This window comes from Neolamprologus brichardi, chromosome 5, assembly GCF_056152115.1.
Source record: "Neolamprologus brichardi isolate AB-2024 chromosome 5, ASM5615211v1, whole genome shotgun sequence".
Classification (NCBI taxonomy): Eukaryota; Metazoa; Chordata; class Actinopteri; order Cichliformes; family Cichlidae; genus Neolamprologus; species Neolamprologus brichardi.
The window spans coordinates 8867751-8885559 of record NC_142108.1 but is presented as its reverse complement, the minus strand read 5'-3'; the positions used below and the strand labels follow the sequence as shown (position 1 = coordinate 8885559).

The 17809-nt window shown below is 40.0% G+C and overlaps 2 protein-coding genes across 2 annotated transcripts; both read right to left on the bottom strand.

Annotated features, from left to right (window-relative positions):
• Nucleotides 1–3026: 3026 nt before the first annotated feature.
• drd5a (dopamine receptor D5a) lies at nucleotides 3027–5796 on the bottom strand. The gene has a single exon (XM_006784590.3). The coding sequence runs from the start codon at nucleotides 5415–5417 to the stop codon at nucleotides 4035–4037; it is 1383 nt and encodes a 460-aa protein (XP_006784653.1). The 5' UTR covers nucleotides 5418–5796; the 3' UTR covers nucleotides 3027–4034.
• A 2637-nt stretch (nucleotides 5797–8433) lies between these two features.
• otop1 (otopetrin 1) lies at nucleotides 8434–14960 on the bottom strand. The gene is made up of 6 exons (XM_035905235.2): nucleotides 14538–14960; nucleotides 14197–14333; nucleotides 13781–13839; nucleotides 13462–13592; nucleotides 9249–10156; nucleotides 8434–8604 (listed from the first exon to the last, which is right to left on the bottom strand). Exons 1-6 carry the CDS (start codon nucleotides 14920–14922, stop codon nucleotides 8434–8436), a joined length of 1791 nt encoding a protein of 596 aa, XP_035761128.2. The 5' UTR covers nucleotides 14923–14960.
• Between the last annotated feature and the right edge of the window lie 2849 nt (nucleotides 14961–17809).

The following is a 17809-nucleotide window of genomic DNA, read 5'->3' as shown; positions in this document are numbered from 1 at the left end:
GAGCAAATCTCTTGTAGCGGTGGTTTTGAATGTTCTGAATGCGTGTGCTTCATGTGGCTGGCTGCGTGTGTGCGTGTGTGCATGTGTGCGTGCAGAGTGATTTTGATGAATGTGTCCTGACGGATGGTGTAACCCCCCTAAAGCCTGCCTCTACTTCCTCTCCACCTCTCCTGTCATGCCTGTATATCGAGGTCAAACCACCTTTCAAATCTGTTCCACACTGCAATGGCACAGCACAGAGAATGAATAAACAGCTCGTAACCTGGAATTCTTCTACTTCCCTGTTTTTCACTCATTTAATGAATGAATGCTTTAAAAAAAAGCCTTAAATATGTTTTACTCCTGTCTCAGTTCAAGTAGATGTCATGACCCAGGAAATCTGACATCAAAACCTCCTACTTTAATTATACCCCTGATGCAATTAATGAAAAATGAAGGGTCAAAGTGCATCATTCCTTAAGCCCTGAATATGATGCTACCAGTCACTGCTAAATCATCAGTCAAAGTCTGATGTGTTCTTGCTGAGGTATCACCTACTTTCCAATTCTGTCAGAAGCAGCCTGTTTTATCAGTCCCCTCCTGCCATCACCCGCCTTTCATCCAAATGAGAGAAACACTGACCAGCAATGGGAATGAGGTGGTAGGTTAGTATAACATCGAAGCGCAGCCTTGGGGATCCAGTTATAACAGGCTTTCTTCTCAGTGTCACTTAATTGTATTCCCCTGGCATCTGTGCGAAATTTTCTCTTATGAGGGAACATAACTTAATTTCCAACAAAAAAAGAAAAGAAAAATGTGTCAAGGGAGACACTTTGCAGAAGAACAGCTGTGTCATTTAGAGCGCATTTGGATATCTGTGTGGACGTAGATTATTTTTTTCTCCATCACTTGAGTTATAACTTTAGGTTTGAGGCATGCAATGAGGCTTTAAACTTCTGTTTTTTAGTGTTGTTGGAATATAAATTTTCGGCTATGTCTTGATATTTTGTGTGGCCAGCAAAAGTGTATGTCTTTCCATTTCGTGCTATCATATCTTACCTTATTGTAACTGTTAGCAGTTAATTCTACACTGAAAACGTTAATTCACTTATCAAATATAAAAAAGAGCTGCAGAGGAAATAAAATGTGACTGTTTAGACATCAAAACATCTATTTTTGAGTGGTTTATTTAATATTTGAGTTATTATATAGCGAAATAAGTAATAGTATTTAAGTAAATATAGTACTCATTATTCCACTATTTTCTTATATTTTACATGGGAAGCCTGTTATAAACTCGTGATACAGTGGATGGATTTAGATAATTAAAATACAACTACAGCTTTTAAATTATTTTGAAGGCATGACTGACTCAAGTTAAATGCTTTTGCATATTTTTACAGCATTTTCTCTTATTTAGTTTTGGACTCCTCTAATGTCACCAGACTCAGACTATAAAGCTTGTGCTTTAAGCAGCATGAAAGTCTTTTTTTTTTTACTCAGTTTTCTTCCTTTTCAAAATCTGCTTGTATTACCCACAATTTTACCAGCTTCAGTTTTCTCAGAAATTTGAATGTCTGACGCCAATAACGGCAAATAACCTCAAGCATACATGAGTAGCCCAGCATGTTCTTCTGGTTGTTTGTTTTTTTAACTTGGTGTCTTAAAGTGACACCTCAAATAAAACTCACAGATGTCATGCAGAATCTGTTTGCGTCTCCCTGCCAAGAGACAAAAACGTTCTTTTTTTAATAGGTGGGTTACAGGAAGCTGCTTGTAGAGTTCCCATTTAAGTACACTGTCTAAATAATTCTTCCACCACTGGCAGCATAAATCAGGTAATGAATTACAGCGAACAGAACATCTTGGGTTAATATTAAAAACCTGAGTTCATACAAAGTAAAAAGAAAGTTTTCAAAAAATGCAAATGAAGTTATTTGGGAATTAATTATCTTGTGGGGTTTTTTGTACATTAACATGTTGCGGTAAATAGCTTCCTTGTGGTATTGCAGATGTAATATAGAAGACTGAGGAATCTGAATTATTGCCACAGACTTTCTTTTGTTGATGATTTATACAGCTATGGTATGCATTATGTACTCTCTGGCAGTCATTGCATTGTTAATCTCTCCCTATTCACATATTCCTTTGGCCAATACTTGTCACTCATCCTGAAGCCTAGTAAAGCATTGAACCCGAGGTTGATGTATCCAGAATCCGGAAGTCAATTTTAGACGAATGATTGAGTTGGAGTGCATCAGTCTAGATAACTGTGGCAAAAAGGAGCATTTTCTGTTTACTTGTGCCAAATGCAGGGATCAAACCATGAAGGGATTTTTCACACAGTGGGTTTTGTCTTTTGTTGGGGAAAAAAAGGCTAAACTAACAGATGTTTCTGGCAATTCAAAATTTTGCTTCAGATGTATCATGTTATTTACGACGTCTAAACATTGATTGATTTCTACATTAAATAAAAATATTGCTTTAAAGAAAAATAAATTGCAAGTACAAAAATGAGCTGCTTCGCCTCCATGTTCTGCTCTTTGTATTGCCTTACCTACACAACTGTGACTTCAAACCTTTCTTCGTGTGTCAGAGAAAATACACCAGCTGCCCAAACCTGTGGAAGACAGGTCAAATCAAGTCTTGGTGGGGCAGCAGCTTGTATACCATGTAACCAAGTAACCACAACGTTCTTCATTTTGAGTGCACTTCTGGTGCATGTCATGTCCCCTCACTAGTTGTTTCTCTGCCAACACTTCCTGTCAATCTCAGCTGTTCAAAGAATGCAAAATACCAAAAGAAGAAACACGTCAAAAGAACGGGTCAGATATGGATGTACATAAGAATGAACTCACTTCCTGTTATGCTTAAAATAAAATTCTCCAAGCTGCACAGAAACCACCTGAAATCCTGTTAATGTGAATATCGGGTTCGCAAAGATACCAGCTCACTCTGATGCATGACAGCATTTTATTAGACAAATGATGACACACGTCACTGTTTAAAGGACAGTAGTATACATTCAGATCAGGTCATCTGTACAGTACAAAGATAAGAGAGAAATGTAGGAGAGGTGATGCATGACATCCAGTTGTGTTGGGCCAATGGCCACACATGTATTTAGGCTTCTATAGTAACATTTCCTCTAGCTGACATGACACTGCACCCTTGTTGTGTCTATCAATGCTCTCCTTGAAGTCTTTGGTCAATCTTTCTCCTTTTAGTTATTTCAATCAGAGTTGAATCGGGCTCATAAAGCAGAAGAATTACAGTAGTTTTGGCCTCAATGAGAAATAAATGATCACAAAAAGTAGTAACAGTTTTAATTGTTGAAATTACTCCGATGAATCGTAGTCACATGCACACAGATTCCCCTTTTTTTGTATTTATAGCATTAGATTATGTGATTTATATCATCCAGGCATGTTGGAAGAGTCACTGGGGTGGTGCAGTGGCAAAACGCTTTAATACTGCATTTTGGCATCGTGTAACTTGAATTCTACAGGACACATTCCTTTTATGTCTCAAAGCTGTTATTTGAATAAGCTATAAGGCTCTGAAATAACTGCATTTGACTGTCTTGGTTTCACTGTCTATAAGGCTTTCCCCCAGTTTTCATACTCAGTGGAAAGGTGAACACTGGATACACATGAAGTTATTAAGCAGCAAAGAGTCTTGTTTTTACAAACACTTTCCCTCAGTCATGATGGACATCAGACGATGGTGCCATTAAAGCCTCTGAGTAAACAACAGCTTTAGCAACACTGAACCTTGAACAAAGGAACACAGACTTCACTTGTCATTTAAATAAACACCTACACATCAAATTTGTTTCAGACAACAAGAAAACATCACATTTCATGTCAGGTTGGCCTTGTGGCTGCAGAGACATGCCCCTGCTTAAGTGTCCGTTAGAGGGTTCCAAGACAGCCCTGAACCCAGAAGCAAGGGCTGCCGCACAGAAACCTCCTGTGAAGAGGCAAAGAGCTGAGTGAACAATGAAATTATTACCAATACATCCAGTTACGCACGGGGAGAGACAAGGTGTGGAGTCAGTGTAATCCATTGGGTGTGAATGGTGACATCCTGTCAAGGCTGATGTCTGCCTCGCAGTCCTCCAGGTCACAAACCGAGTCGGTGGCGTTTTCGTGGTTGTGAGAAAATTGTGAAATCCTGTCGAAAGTCTCCTCATGCTCGATACATTCAACGACATTGGGGATCATATTCACATAAGCGTTCGCGATTTCTTTGTGGATGAGGGTATCTTGGTTATACGACACCAGCTCGTTGCTGATGTTAACAGTTTCCACTGGCGTGTTGGAGCAGAAATAGCGGCAGCCTAAGAGGCTGGCGAAGGCCTTCCTGAACTCAGCGTTGAAGGCGTATATGATGGGATTCAGAGAGGAGTTGGTCCAGCCGAACCACACGAAGACGTCAAAGGTCGTCTCGCTTACGCACGGAAGACCCGCATCCCGGTCTGCCGCCGGCCTGTCGCAGAACGGGACCATGCAGTTTAAAACGAAGAAAGGTAGCCAGCAACACACAAAGACACCCATGATCACCGACAGAGTTTTGAACACTTTGGTTTCACGTTTAATCGACGTTTTCAGTGTGTTGTGGTGTTGGCACTCTATTCTGTTGGTCCTGCAACTTTGCGCATGTTCTGCCGCTCTCTCCAGAGAGGCTATTCTTCTAATTTGTATTTGCGCAATCCGATATATCCTGGTATATGTTACAATCATAATTGCCACTGGGATATAAAAACTTATCAAGGAGGAGGATATCGCATACTCTCTGCTCAGACTGGAGTCGCAGTTTTCCTCTACCTGCCTACTTATGGAAGAGTTGTGCGCTCCAACCATGTCGTCACCGCTGGCTTTGTGCCAGTTTAGCTGGACCGGTATGAATGAAATGAGCACAGACAACGTCCAAGTGATGCTAATCATAACAAAGGCAACTCGCTGGGTCATTTTCCTCTCGTAGCGGAAGGGACTGGAGATGGCCCAGTATCTATCCACGCTGATAATGCAGAGGTTAAGGATGGAGGCGGTGGAGCACATAATATCAAAAGCAACCCACACATTACAGAAAGTGCCAAACGGCCAATAGCCAGCTACTTCTGCCACAGCTTTCCAGGGCATGACCAGGACAGCTACGAATAAATCCGACAGCGCTAGGGACACGATGAAAATGTTGGTGACTTTGGTCCGTAGGTGCCGAAAGCGCAGCACCGCGGAACAGACCAAGATGTTCCCCAGCAGGGTCCATAGGATAAGCAGAGAAAGCAGACAGCCCGTCACTGTGCGTGCCACCATATCCCTTCTCCCGTCGCTTTTTGCCTCAGTTTCAGTACTGTTCCACATAATCTCTCCGAGGGGTGCCCGCGCAGAGTCAATACCCTGCACTGACGAGAGATACTTTGCTGGATTCTCCATTTGCCTCTTCAAGTAAAACTGAAGTCCATTGCTCCGTGCGCGGGGACGGGCTCAGTTATCGGCCAACCATCGTTTTGTCCCCAATGATCAGCCTGGCTGCGAGCCTCATGTGGAGTGCGAAACAGAGGGAACGAGACAATTGCGCGTGTTAAAAGTGAGCCAGGCGACGTGTCAGGTGCGCTGAGGGGCTGAAACGCAGCATGTAGTGGCGGGCGCATGTTGCAGCCTTTACGGTCGGATCGTCTGACCTGGCTTCCACTTTGAAGCTTTCTGCACAAGATATCCTGAGCGTAGCGTGGGTAAGGAGGGAGTCCCAACACACTAACTTAGCCAGGACTGTGCGCATACACTGACACTGCTGTGCGTAACATGTACGTGTTACGCACAGCAGTCCACTGCGTCGGGACTGGGTATAGAGCATTCGGCATTTTCAGGGATTTTTTTCTTGTGTGTGTGTGTGTGTGTACTCCAAAGAGAGCAATTACAAACTTCCTATCAGCCGCGGGTTATAGCCTGGTTTATATTTGAGCCCTATTATTACGGCAGACTTCAGAGAGACAACACTGTGTATTTTTGTCCAAGATTAAACTTCATTAAAAGTCCAGAGAGTGCATTTACAATCTATATTATACACACAAAAGTACAACATACGCCCATGAAGTGACAGTGAAAGAACGGAGCCTCACCCATAGTCTAACAGTGCAGAACTGTCCGTGGTGCTGAAAGCTGAGAACCCATCCATCTATCTATCTATCTATCTATCTATCTATCTATGTAAATTTTTCAGTGAATAATGAAAATAATAAAATCCATCTAGCACGTCTTTAGGTAATATGACAGGCTACTTCGATACTTCTATTGCGTTTGCCTTATTAATGAAAAAAAGGTACTTTTTAACTATGGAGGAGTTGTTTTTTCTTTTCTTTTTTTCGGTATTATTTTGTCTCCCGACGGCAGCGACTGAAGGTCATAACCCACCCATTTAGCCGAGTTGTCCGAACAGGTGAGTCACATTCACACTCCTAGGGAGCATGTTAGGCCGGGAGCTGCTCTGCGTCGTCGTGTGCCTGTGCAGCAGACGCGCCGTTTCCGGCTTTGAAACGTCACGGATATTTTTAGACGCCTCCGCCTGCCTGTCAAATCGTTCTGACACAACGTTAAAATCATCCCCCGACTCTCGATGCCATATTCTCTGAAGTAGCATAAACATAAGCTCGTGATGCCATGTCAGGAGACAACCTGTGTCCGACACTGTATTTCCTTTTTACGCAGATCGCACACGTTAGTTATCTATAGACGGGTTGGTGTGGAGGTCGCTGCAAAAGATGACTGATATTTCGCAATGTGTATATTGCGGATTACTATTTCCAATTTAACACCAAACTATAGGACTTCTATTTTGAAGTCACAAATAGAAGCACAATTGTGCAGTTCTTCGTTGCTGTTGGTATGCTTTGCAACTTTGTATGTCTTCAAATCTAAATCTATCCTATCTTTGTCACTTATTTTTTTAAGAAATCGTAAGACAGTCATTTAAATGAAGACCATCAGGCAGTATCATTTGGATAGTCCAAAGCAGTTTCAACAAAAGACATAAATACGTTGCGCCATCCTGTGGTGCGTAGGCACACTGCATCTGTTACCCTTCCAGACTTTTATTGAAGAGTGAACACAGTGTGTAGCAGGTTAAGCAACACGACATGACATAAAGATAGTTTTTGTTTATTTCAACAGGAAAAAGATATGAAATCACCACTAACTTTAGACATCATTTCTCAATAGCACCATTTAAGTGAAATTTCACAAAATCATAGCGCACCCTCTGAATGATTTTGGTCAGTATAACAGTATTTACTAAGATGGCAGAAAAATCTGCAAAACAAAACATTTTGCACAACTTGGCACATATTGAGAGCACATACAGTATATGGCACCAGGCTGAGAACCTGCTGAATGTCTGAAATTATTTGGTGATACAAACTAGTACAGTACTATTATATATCTGTGGTTTTAATAGAGGAGAAGCAAGTGTTGTCATTTATATCAGTGTGATGGTTTTCATTTCTGGTTCTTCAGATGTAAACATCAGTCCACAGTGCCATGCAGCAGTTGTCACTGCAACAGTTTGTTTTGCAAAAATCCCGTCCTTATGCACAATTGTGTTAATGCACATTAGTTCAGTGTTATCAAGGTCCAGAGGAGAAGCCTTTTTTTTAACACAACTTCTTGATTAGTTCCACAGAGCAGCAAATGAGAACGCAGTAAGACACTGAGGAACCTTTAATGGCTGAGAAAGGGAATTAAGTGCTACATCTGAGAACTAATATCCAACTCAAAAGATGATTTAATTTGTTTGTGCTTAGATTGGCACTTACAGCTTAAGTGTTCACTAACCTAACTACTTAGGCAAGCAAATGAGAACCTTATCCATGTAAAGTATGAACATTTTAAATGCAGATAAAGTAAGGATCAGGTGGCACATGCTGAGCTTGTAGCTGTTAAATACAGTACTATTGGATATTGAAAATAAGGAGTGTTTATCTAGTTCCTCTGCAGTCTTTTTATATATGGTAATCATGTTGGTAGGGTGTTATTTTATAATAGTAATTATGTTTTCAGTCACTAATATGAAATAATACAGAAAGTGTATGTCAGCTAAAGCATATATTGTACACGATCCACCTGTTAGAAACCCCACTGTAATGTTACTACAATATAAAAAGTACAAAGAACCCTTTCTAAATTTATAAAACCAAATATTTTTTCATCACTAGCTTTAACAACCCTTGCATTACACAAGCTAATTCTTTAAGGAACCAGGTCTAATAGGTTTGTCCTCCTCTGCAATCCCCACAGTGAGGGATCAACGTTTGTCTCCACGGATTACTTTCAAGTCTGTTCGACTGTGATCCAGACTGCCTCCTGAATGGTTGACCTGCGCTGTGACACACTCTCGAGAGCCAGTGGTGACAAGTGTTCGTGTGCATGTTGGCATTGTCAGTCATCTGCTATTGTGTCAGACTCTGGCGAACACCTCGAAGAGGGAGGCAACTGCATGCATGCGGTAGAAAAGGTTCAAAGGGATGGCAAAATTGAGAACTGTGCTCCATATGCTGAAGCCGTATGTCTCCTCTTCCAGTCCGTTGTCATACTGTGGCCTGCAGCCAAAGGCAGAAAGAATCCACAGCTGAAATGGAAAAAAGAGAGAGCTCTAATTAGATACACCTGAATTCATATACTTTTAGCTACTTAGGGGCAGAACAACAAAGTAGAAACACAACAGTGTCATTTTATAAGGCTTAAAGTTGCCTGTTTATATTATTATATTTGAAATTCAATTAGCCAAAAATGCTGTAATTAGTCTCTATTACCTCTATTTTTACTTTTGCTACCATCACTCCTGAGGAAAATATCTCAGTGCTCCACTACCTTCACCACAAGCTAGTAACTTCCTCACTTTAGTTATAATCTCAGTTATAACTAATGATTGTTACATGTCACATAGCACTTAATGGAGAGTTTTGTATCTGTTGTTGATGAGAGTAGTGAAACTAAACCAAAACAATACAAATGTGGCTTAAGCATATTAAAATGAGGGTGACTGGCATGGAATCCCTCTTTGGGTTTACCACTATGGCAATAGTGAATAGCAAATATATTAATTACAGAAGCTTAAAATGAACAAACAATAACTCTTGACTTTTGGGAGTTATGTTGGGTAAAATACACTTAACCAAATGAAGTTTCGAATGGTCGGTAGATTTTACATCAGCTCGATCTATTCCACCTATTAAAAAACTAATCATCACAGACCAGTTAACCAGTGCTTACCGAAATGTTACACATAATAAGGAAAACGGCAATATTCTTCAGGATCTGCCTCTTTATATTTGGGCGTTCCACTGTTTCGTTTCCCACAGGCGCTGGCACATCTGAATGTTTCCGTGGGCATCCATAAACCTGCTCACTCTCCTCCTGCTCGCTCTCAGTAGAGACACAGCTCCTGTCTGGAGATTCAAAAGTTCGGTTGATGATGCCATTGTACGGCGGAGCGAGAGAGGAAGTGACAGAGAAGACTTCTGGAGCAGCTGGTAACTCTGGGTCCTGCCTCTCTCTATCCTCTTGCTGGCGATACAAAGACTCTATGATGAAGAGATTCTGGACGTATTTCTCCAACACAATAAACAGAGAGTAGACCAAATTTGTCCAGCGGTAAGGAGGGTTGCTTCCGGTGCTTAGCACAGACACTATGCTGCACCATGACATGAACCAGGAGCCAATTGAGGATCCAAACAGCACCTCCGTGTCCAGCTGTCTTGACGGGTTCTTGGAGGTGTCCAGCGGCATGTGGTTCACTCGGTATATAAGCAGACCCGAAGCACCGGCGCAGCACATGACCGTCAGCATGACGATGGCATAAATGTAGAACATGGAAACGGCTGACCTTCGCATCTGGATTGACTTCTCTACATGAGTAACGTAGACCACCAGTATTCCAATACTGCTGGCCAGGGCAAGTAGACCCACAAGAGGACCTAAGATCAAGCCCCGGTTTTTGGCAACCTGCCTTTTGTGGTTTGAAGTGAGGTCAATGGTGCGTCCAATATTTCTCCACATCACGAAAAGCAAGACAGAAACAAAAATGTGGTATTCAATATTGAAGGGGTAGAGATAGTAGAGGCTGGTGGCGAACATGGAGCATGTGCTGGTGGTGCAGTTACATTGTGGTTCTGAGTACTCTGTAAAACAGTTAAAAATGTGGGCAAACACATGAGTTACAGGGAAATAGTACAATAAAAAGAAGCTGACTCTGCCAGTGCTGTCTTACATTAGTACAGCCTGTCTGTTTTTTAAGATAAGAACAAAATGAAAGACATGTTAGGCAATAATACTGTTCTGAAAACTAAATGTTAGAAACAATTTAAATGTAAAATAGAATGAATAGTAAATCTTTTACAGGTTGACAACAACAACAACAAAATGGATTATATTATCATAAAAAACATAAAGATACACAATAATCATTCAGATTCCACACTGCAAGTATAGACACATATGCCATAACAGAATGTCTATCTCGAGGTTTGATATTGTCTGACTCAACATCAAACATGGCATGTACAGGTCAGATAGCAATGTACAACCCCAATATAAAAATATGTTGGAATACTGTGTAAAGTGTGAGTTAAAACAGAATTCAGTGGTTTAAAAATCTCCTAAACCCATATTTTAGTCACACTAAACCATAGGAAAAAAATGAAATATTTAAAATAATATATTTATCACACATTTATTATTTCATGAAAAAACTATTTGCTCATTTTGAATTTGATGGTAGCAACGTGTCTCAAAAATAGTTGGAATAGGGGCAACAAAAGTGTGGAAAAGTAAGTGGTACTGAAAAGAGACACCTCAACGAACATTTTGCAACTAATTAGGTTAATTGGTAACTGGTCAGTAACATGAGTGGGTAGAAAAAGGACATCTTAGAGATGCAGAGTTTCTTTTTGTAAACTGTATCTAGAAATTGTGGAACAAATTTAGAATAATGTTCCTAATAATAATGAAGATTTTGAATATCTCATTATATACAGTACATAACATCATTAAAAGATTCAGAGAATATTGATAAATCTCTATGTGCATAAGACAAGGCTGAATTCAATTTTGGATGCGTCTGACTTTGGGATGCTTCCAAAGGTCATATCCTTTAGTATTATTAAATTTCACTGTACCATATACAAATACAGGTTAAAGCTCTATTATACAAGGAAGTGACCATATGTGAACATAACCCAGAAACACTGGGATTTTCTCTTGTCCAAATTGCTTTTGAAAATGGACTTAGGCAAAGTGGAAACGTGTTCTGTGGTCAAATTGAAATTTGAAATACTTTTTATGAGGCATTTTTTGAAAACATGGATGCTGCTTTCTTCAGGTTAAAGAAGAGGGAGACCATCCAGCTTGTTATCAACACTCAGTTTAAAAGCCTTCATCTGTGACAGTATGGGGACGTAATGTAATTGGCGGCTTGCACATTTGTAAAGTGCTGAAATATGTATACAGGATTTAGAGCTACATATGCTCCAATCAATATCTTTTTTTCAGGGAAAGTCTTGCATATTTCAGCAAGACAGCTAAACCACATATTGGATCTATTACAGCAGCATGGTTGCACAGTAGAAGAATCTGGGTGCTGAGAATTTCACCAGTTGAAAGCATTTGCCACATCATGAATGAAAAAATATTAAGATGATTCAGGACTCTTGAGCAGCTAGAATGCTATATAAGATGGGAATGGAACAAAGCCTCTCTCAAAGCTCCAGCAGCTGTCTCCTCTGTTCCCAGATGTTTATGGACTGTTGTTAAAAGCGGAGAGGATGCTACGCAGTGGTAAACAAGATTCTGTCCTAACTCTTTTTTAGTCATTTAGCTGCCCTCAAATTCAAAATGTGATAATATTTATATTAACATGATATGTCTCAGTTTAAACATTTGATTTGTTTTCTGTGCTCAATTTAAATGAAATGTGGGTTGATAAGATTTGCATATCATTGCATTCTGTTTTTATTTAAATTTTACACAGTGTCCCAACTTTTTAAAACTTTAAATCAGATTCACATAAAATAACAGAGTGCTCTTATTCCTCTCTTTTGATTTTTAACCATAAAAATATGTTTTTTTTAGGGCTTTGACACAAGTTTTAATCTATTGAATTTTTACTAATCTTCTCTAATGAATGCGTTGATATCCTTGTGCTGCCCTAAGTTATACTGCACTATGACAGGACATCCCAACTTTTTGGTTTGTTGCAAACCCCATTTGAGTGCATGTGGTTTGTGGAAGCTGTAGCATATTCACATTTATCCAAAATTGAGGAAATAATAATAATAATAATAATAATAATAATAATAATAATAATAATAATAATAATAATAATAATAATAATAATATGGAAGGAAAAAACCCAGAAGAATAAAAGTATTATTCTGTAGAGATTTGTAATTCTCTTTATTCAGCAACATTTGTTTTATGATTACTTCTGACATCTTGTTGCTCAATTTTACAAGATTACATGAATTTCAAAGCAAAAGATTTATTTTAAAATTTTGTTGCCTCTCAACCAGTATACCACCACACTGTACTTACTGGTACAACCCCTTTTAATTTGGAATTTAAATATTTCTTCTTCTTAATATATATATTATTGCATTAATTGTTGGGATACCTTATCTCTTAATATGTTTTATGCCTTTTAAGCCCTTTAAACCTGTATTTGTGACACTGAGCTATACAAAAAAATGAAATTGAACTAAATTTAAAAAAAGTGATTTTTATTTATTTATTTTATTTATTTAATGATGAAAATGCCAATATGTTTTTGTGTGTGATTGTTTGTTTGCGAGAGAAAGAGCAAGCAAGTTTCTGCTTTTGAGTATTTATTAATCATATTGTATTCATTTGAAATTTCCTTCATTAGCTGAATGCACGTCTTGTACACTTCCTATGGTTACACTGTTGCCCTCTAGGTCTTAAGCCCCCTCCCAACTCACCTGCTCCTGGCCCCCATCACCCCCCTTCCCCCTTTCCCCCCGAGCCCACTACTATGGTCATGCACCCTTTAATTAAAAAGTGAACAACAGTCAGGGTGCAGCCAGCCTCACAGTCAGCCGGATATGAAGAGGAGTAGCAGAACCCCTCAACCCTAAGCTTAGATGTATCAGTTACTGTAATTGCAGTACCCTTGGGACTAAGCAGCCTGGGGACAAAGCCGTCTGAGGTCAAGTGGGGGGTTGCCAAAGGAGGTGGTGGTGGCTGAAGTGTGGGGAAAGGACTGGGGAGGGGGCAACAATATGTGTCTTCTGAAACCTAATAGAGAGACATTCGACACAAACAAGACCTGCTGAGCAGCCAGGCTTACCTCCCTTGCGCTTCCAAGCCCTCCTCTCTTTCCCTTTTCTTTCATCCACTGAAGTGAGTTCTCAAGCGGACTATTGTACTTTTCTTCTAAAAACAAGCCTGCAATCGACCCCCGGGTCCTTACCTGTAGTGAGGTTTACAAGGCCCAGGGCAGAAAGTCTCCTCTTATGGTTGTTCAGGAAGTGTTCAGCCTCTGACATCACACCACTGCACCACAGGAGGATGTTGGTAAAGACTGCATGGATTACACCAAATCTGAGGAGACAGCAGTTGAAAATAAGACACCCGATCACCTAACAGCAAGTATAAGTGACAGGATTTAGCTGTGTTGTTGAGCTTGTTTCATGCCATTGATTAAAATAGAACTATGAACACATAATTTTCTTATGATTTGCAAAAGGATATATTGACTAAAGGCCCAGGTTATCGCACATTTCACACACCTCTCAAATGTTTCAAAGCTCTTGATGACATCCTTGATGTGAAACCAGAGAAAATGCACCTAAATAAAACCCAAACACAAGTCTTAAAAAAGCTTGACAAAGTCATATCCAAAATGCAGTTTAGTGATTTTATTAAGCTTCAGAAATACACTTCATAATATACTAAGTAAATACGTATTGTAAACTTAATTCTATTTATTTGCTTAAGTCATTACATTTAAAGATTCCCACTGATATATGCAGTTCCACTCAAGCGACATGGACAATGATCGGATTATACTGTCGCAGCAACGCTCTCTACTTGCCTTAACAACAAAGAGCACATTATTCTAAGATCTTGAAATAGTATATGGGAAAAAAAGATGATACTGAAAGAGTGTCACATTTTAAAAGTTAAACCTAGGCTGTGCACTTACCTGTGCCATAGTGTGAGTTGCGTGGATGACAGGATATACCACGAGCACCGCCGACACACAAGGTTGAAAACCAACATATTGCCCAATTCGGAAAGCATCCATAATCAGTGAAAGGAGTGCAAGAAGGGTCAAACCACCTAGAAAAAGAAAGTTATTGAGCGATATAATCAAAGAAAAGAAAGTCTTTGTGACCACATATGTTAACATTCAAGTTATTTTTAAGTTATGAAACAAACATATAGTGGTCGCGCGCATAAATCCCTTTAATTTTCACACTAACGAAAAATAAAACAGTTGCATAAATACTGTGCGCATTTGCTTGTTTAATCTCGCAAACTCACCTCTTATCCAGCCTGAGGTGGCGTGTACATCTTTTTCTGGCGGCGCGCTCTTTTGCCTGTCCCGTACCAAGATGTACCACATCATCCAGAGCAGCTGGAGGATCATGAGGCAGGTAGTGAAGGACCGCAGATCCTCTTCCCTAACGGAGGGGTTCTTGTTTGCGATGGCAAGCATCAACGCCGCCCCGATCAGCAGCAGATTGGTCCCGTATTGCCCGCTCAGGAACTCCGCGTTCTTCTTCGGATAGTCTTCCGACAAACTGATTTTTAGTTTGCTGAAGATCTTCTTGTCCTGCTCGGAGCTGGACGACGACGAGGAGCTGTTGCTATACTTGTTCGGACACATAATATCCAGGCCGTTATGTTCCACCATGGTGAGAGGCATGTGCAAATGCGCAGTGCTGGGAGAAATGGAAAGTCAAAGCCGTGCAAAAGCCGTGCGCTATAAGTGCATTTGAGGGAGGCGAGACGTGTAACCTGTTGCCTCTAGGTGGGGATTCAGATGGATAGGTACCGTGCCAAACATGCATTCAATCTTCAAGATCCGGCTCAGTGGCCACGCATAGTTTGAATGGGCTTGATAGATGCCATTGTCATCTTGTAGCCCTGAAACAAATATCTGGTCGTGTACCAGGCTCGCTGAGTCACTGAAAAGTGAAGATTATGTTTCACTCTTTCCGAGAACGCGGTCTTCTTGGAACTACCATACGTTTACAAAAAAAATAGCTGAGTCTGCTGTGCCAACCATTCAGCGGGCTACCTAAAGAAATAAAAAAACAAAAACAAACTATGCGTGGGCTTGGCCACAATAACAGAAACAACTGAGCTGTGCCCAAACCTACCTCTTTAGAGCAGCTGCCAAACAGTCCGTCCAAGTCTGCTATCAGGTGTTAAGCGTACACGCCTGGATAAGATGAAAGAGAACATGACATTTCTCAAATCTGAGATTTTTACAGGCTGCAGGAGAGTGGCCTGTTGTGACAGTGACTTAAATCTAAGTGCTCCTAACGCAAATCCACTTGGGACTGAGATGTGGTTAAAATATTTGCTTTCAAGTCGGTTTAAAAAGGAAGAAGAAGACGAATCAGATTTCAGTGGTCAAGTATACAATGGCTTTTTGTGAGTGGATGTCAGGGAGACCGTGTAGGCCATGGGCAGTAAGATCTCTTAAGGATATGACCGTGTAACCTATTAAATAACATCCGGGCGGACACACGCAATCAGCCCAGCAACAGAATAACTGCTCACACCGATCGCGGTGATTAATCTGATGCGATATTGTTTAATAAACACATTCTTCTTAAATAAATATATAAAATGTAAAAAAATAAAAACAAACAGCTGGTGTTTCTATGCAGACAGAACGGTGGGTTCGCAAGAGCTCTCGTTAAGATTTAGGAGCCTGAGTTCATTCTAGTCAAGAAACATGGACTTCAAAATATTTTTCAAAACTAAATAAAACTGGATAAATTTGTTAATTTAGGCTCTTTCTTAAATTTCACCAATAGTTGCTTTGATATAAGTCTAGCATTTCCGAAAATTCACATTTCACCAGTTGCTGCCAGCAACATAACGAATCAACCTTTCCACGAAAGGTCTTTTAGTCTTAGCGCGCACCAGCTGACTACGGTGTGCGTCATATAGCCTAACTGTTCTGAAGCTGGCAATCAGTGAACTGAGAAAGACAAACTCCCTCTTTCGAGCCTTGTGCTTCTGATTAGCTGAGATGTCCATCATCCTTTGACGCAGGACTCGGGACACAATGGCATCACGAGTATTCAAAAGATGATCACGTCAGGGTCCATCTCATTTGCTGAGTGGACCAGTGATTTCTTGATTAGCGATAAAAACGCTCGACAAAAAAGAGAGTAAAATCTGTTCTTTATCTGGATACTTTAATGGGCTATTGAGCAGGTCTAAGGTTTTGATTGAATTCGGAAATACTCTTTTCAGCCCTTTGTTGATTGCTCGTCTGGATCCACAAAACAAAGCAAAGACCATTGAATTTCAGAGTAGCTTGAGGGAAATTCTATAGCAATAAGATTTACTGTAAAAGCCTCTTTTTAATATCTTTAAAATGTTTTTAAAAGTGTCATTTGAGATTATTGTGTTGCATTCTGGTATGGTTATTACTATTATTCTTTTTAACTCCACTACACTGAATTGACAGCACCTTTTAGGGGTTTCCTTTTTTAAGAGAAGACACTAAAAGGGGCCGTTCTGATCACTCTAGACACATAACCGTATTTTCCCTGTATATTTGCATAAATGATTAAAATCTTGACTCCTTAATTGCTGCAGTGAAGAATGTCCTTATAATCTGAAAATATTAATTTTACCATCAACAGTATAGTTAAAGCCCTGCTTTGAATCGTTACCCTGGACAAATGAGTCACAATAACAGTTAGCAAAATTAGCAAGATTTAACCATTTCAAATTCTCATCTTCTCATATTTTAAAGTTACTGCTTCAAAAACTCAAAAAACAATGAACTGCCAGTTATTTTATTGCACTACATTTCACCACTTGCATTATTATTTACATAACTCACATATGGTTGCCATAATAGGCCAGGTGAAAGAAAAATGGGTTATGATGTAGCGAGCTTTTAATCGAGTTGGTCCTAGACTCTAAAGTTAGGAGCTCAGTTTCAGTCCAAACTTTGCTACAATGGCTTAAACCTCTGATGTATACTGCCGTGACTGGCATGGAGATGGTGGGTCCTTTAAGTCCTGTCGACTGTGGATGACAGCATCACTGGCCTGGGCTTGTTCCGGGGGATGCTGCAAAGGTATAATAGGATCTTGGAGATCAAGTCAATGCATTTGGTTTCCTGAGTAGTTTTTTTGTGGTGTGGGCCATTATCCTCCTGGTGGGTGTGCCGTAACTATGGGAGGGTGTGCTTTGTCTGAGAAAATGTATGTTTGGGTGGCATGTGTCAAAGTGCTATCCATATGAATGCCATGACCCAGCATTTTCAACAAAGAGTGTTGCACTGTAACAGTATGATCAACAGTATGATCAATGTAATTCACTTCCACTGCTAGAAGTTGAAACGTTTGTGTAATGTTTGCATAATCTGCAATAATAATGCCATTATTTTATAGAATGTATTTCAAGAGACTCAAAGAGTCCTGACATAATAGGAAAGATTATTATAACCACTAAAAAGCAAAAATATATTAGTCACATTAAAAGCAGTTCTAAAAAAACAATAATGATCATTCAGTGTCTGGTGCTTGGCCTTGACAATGGAGATTGACAGATGGCCT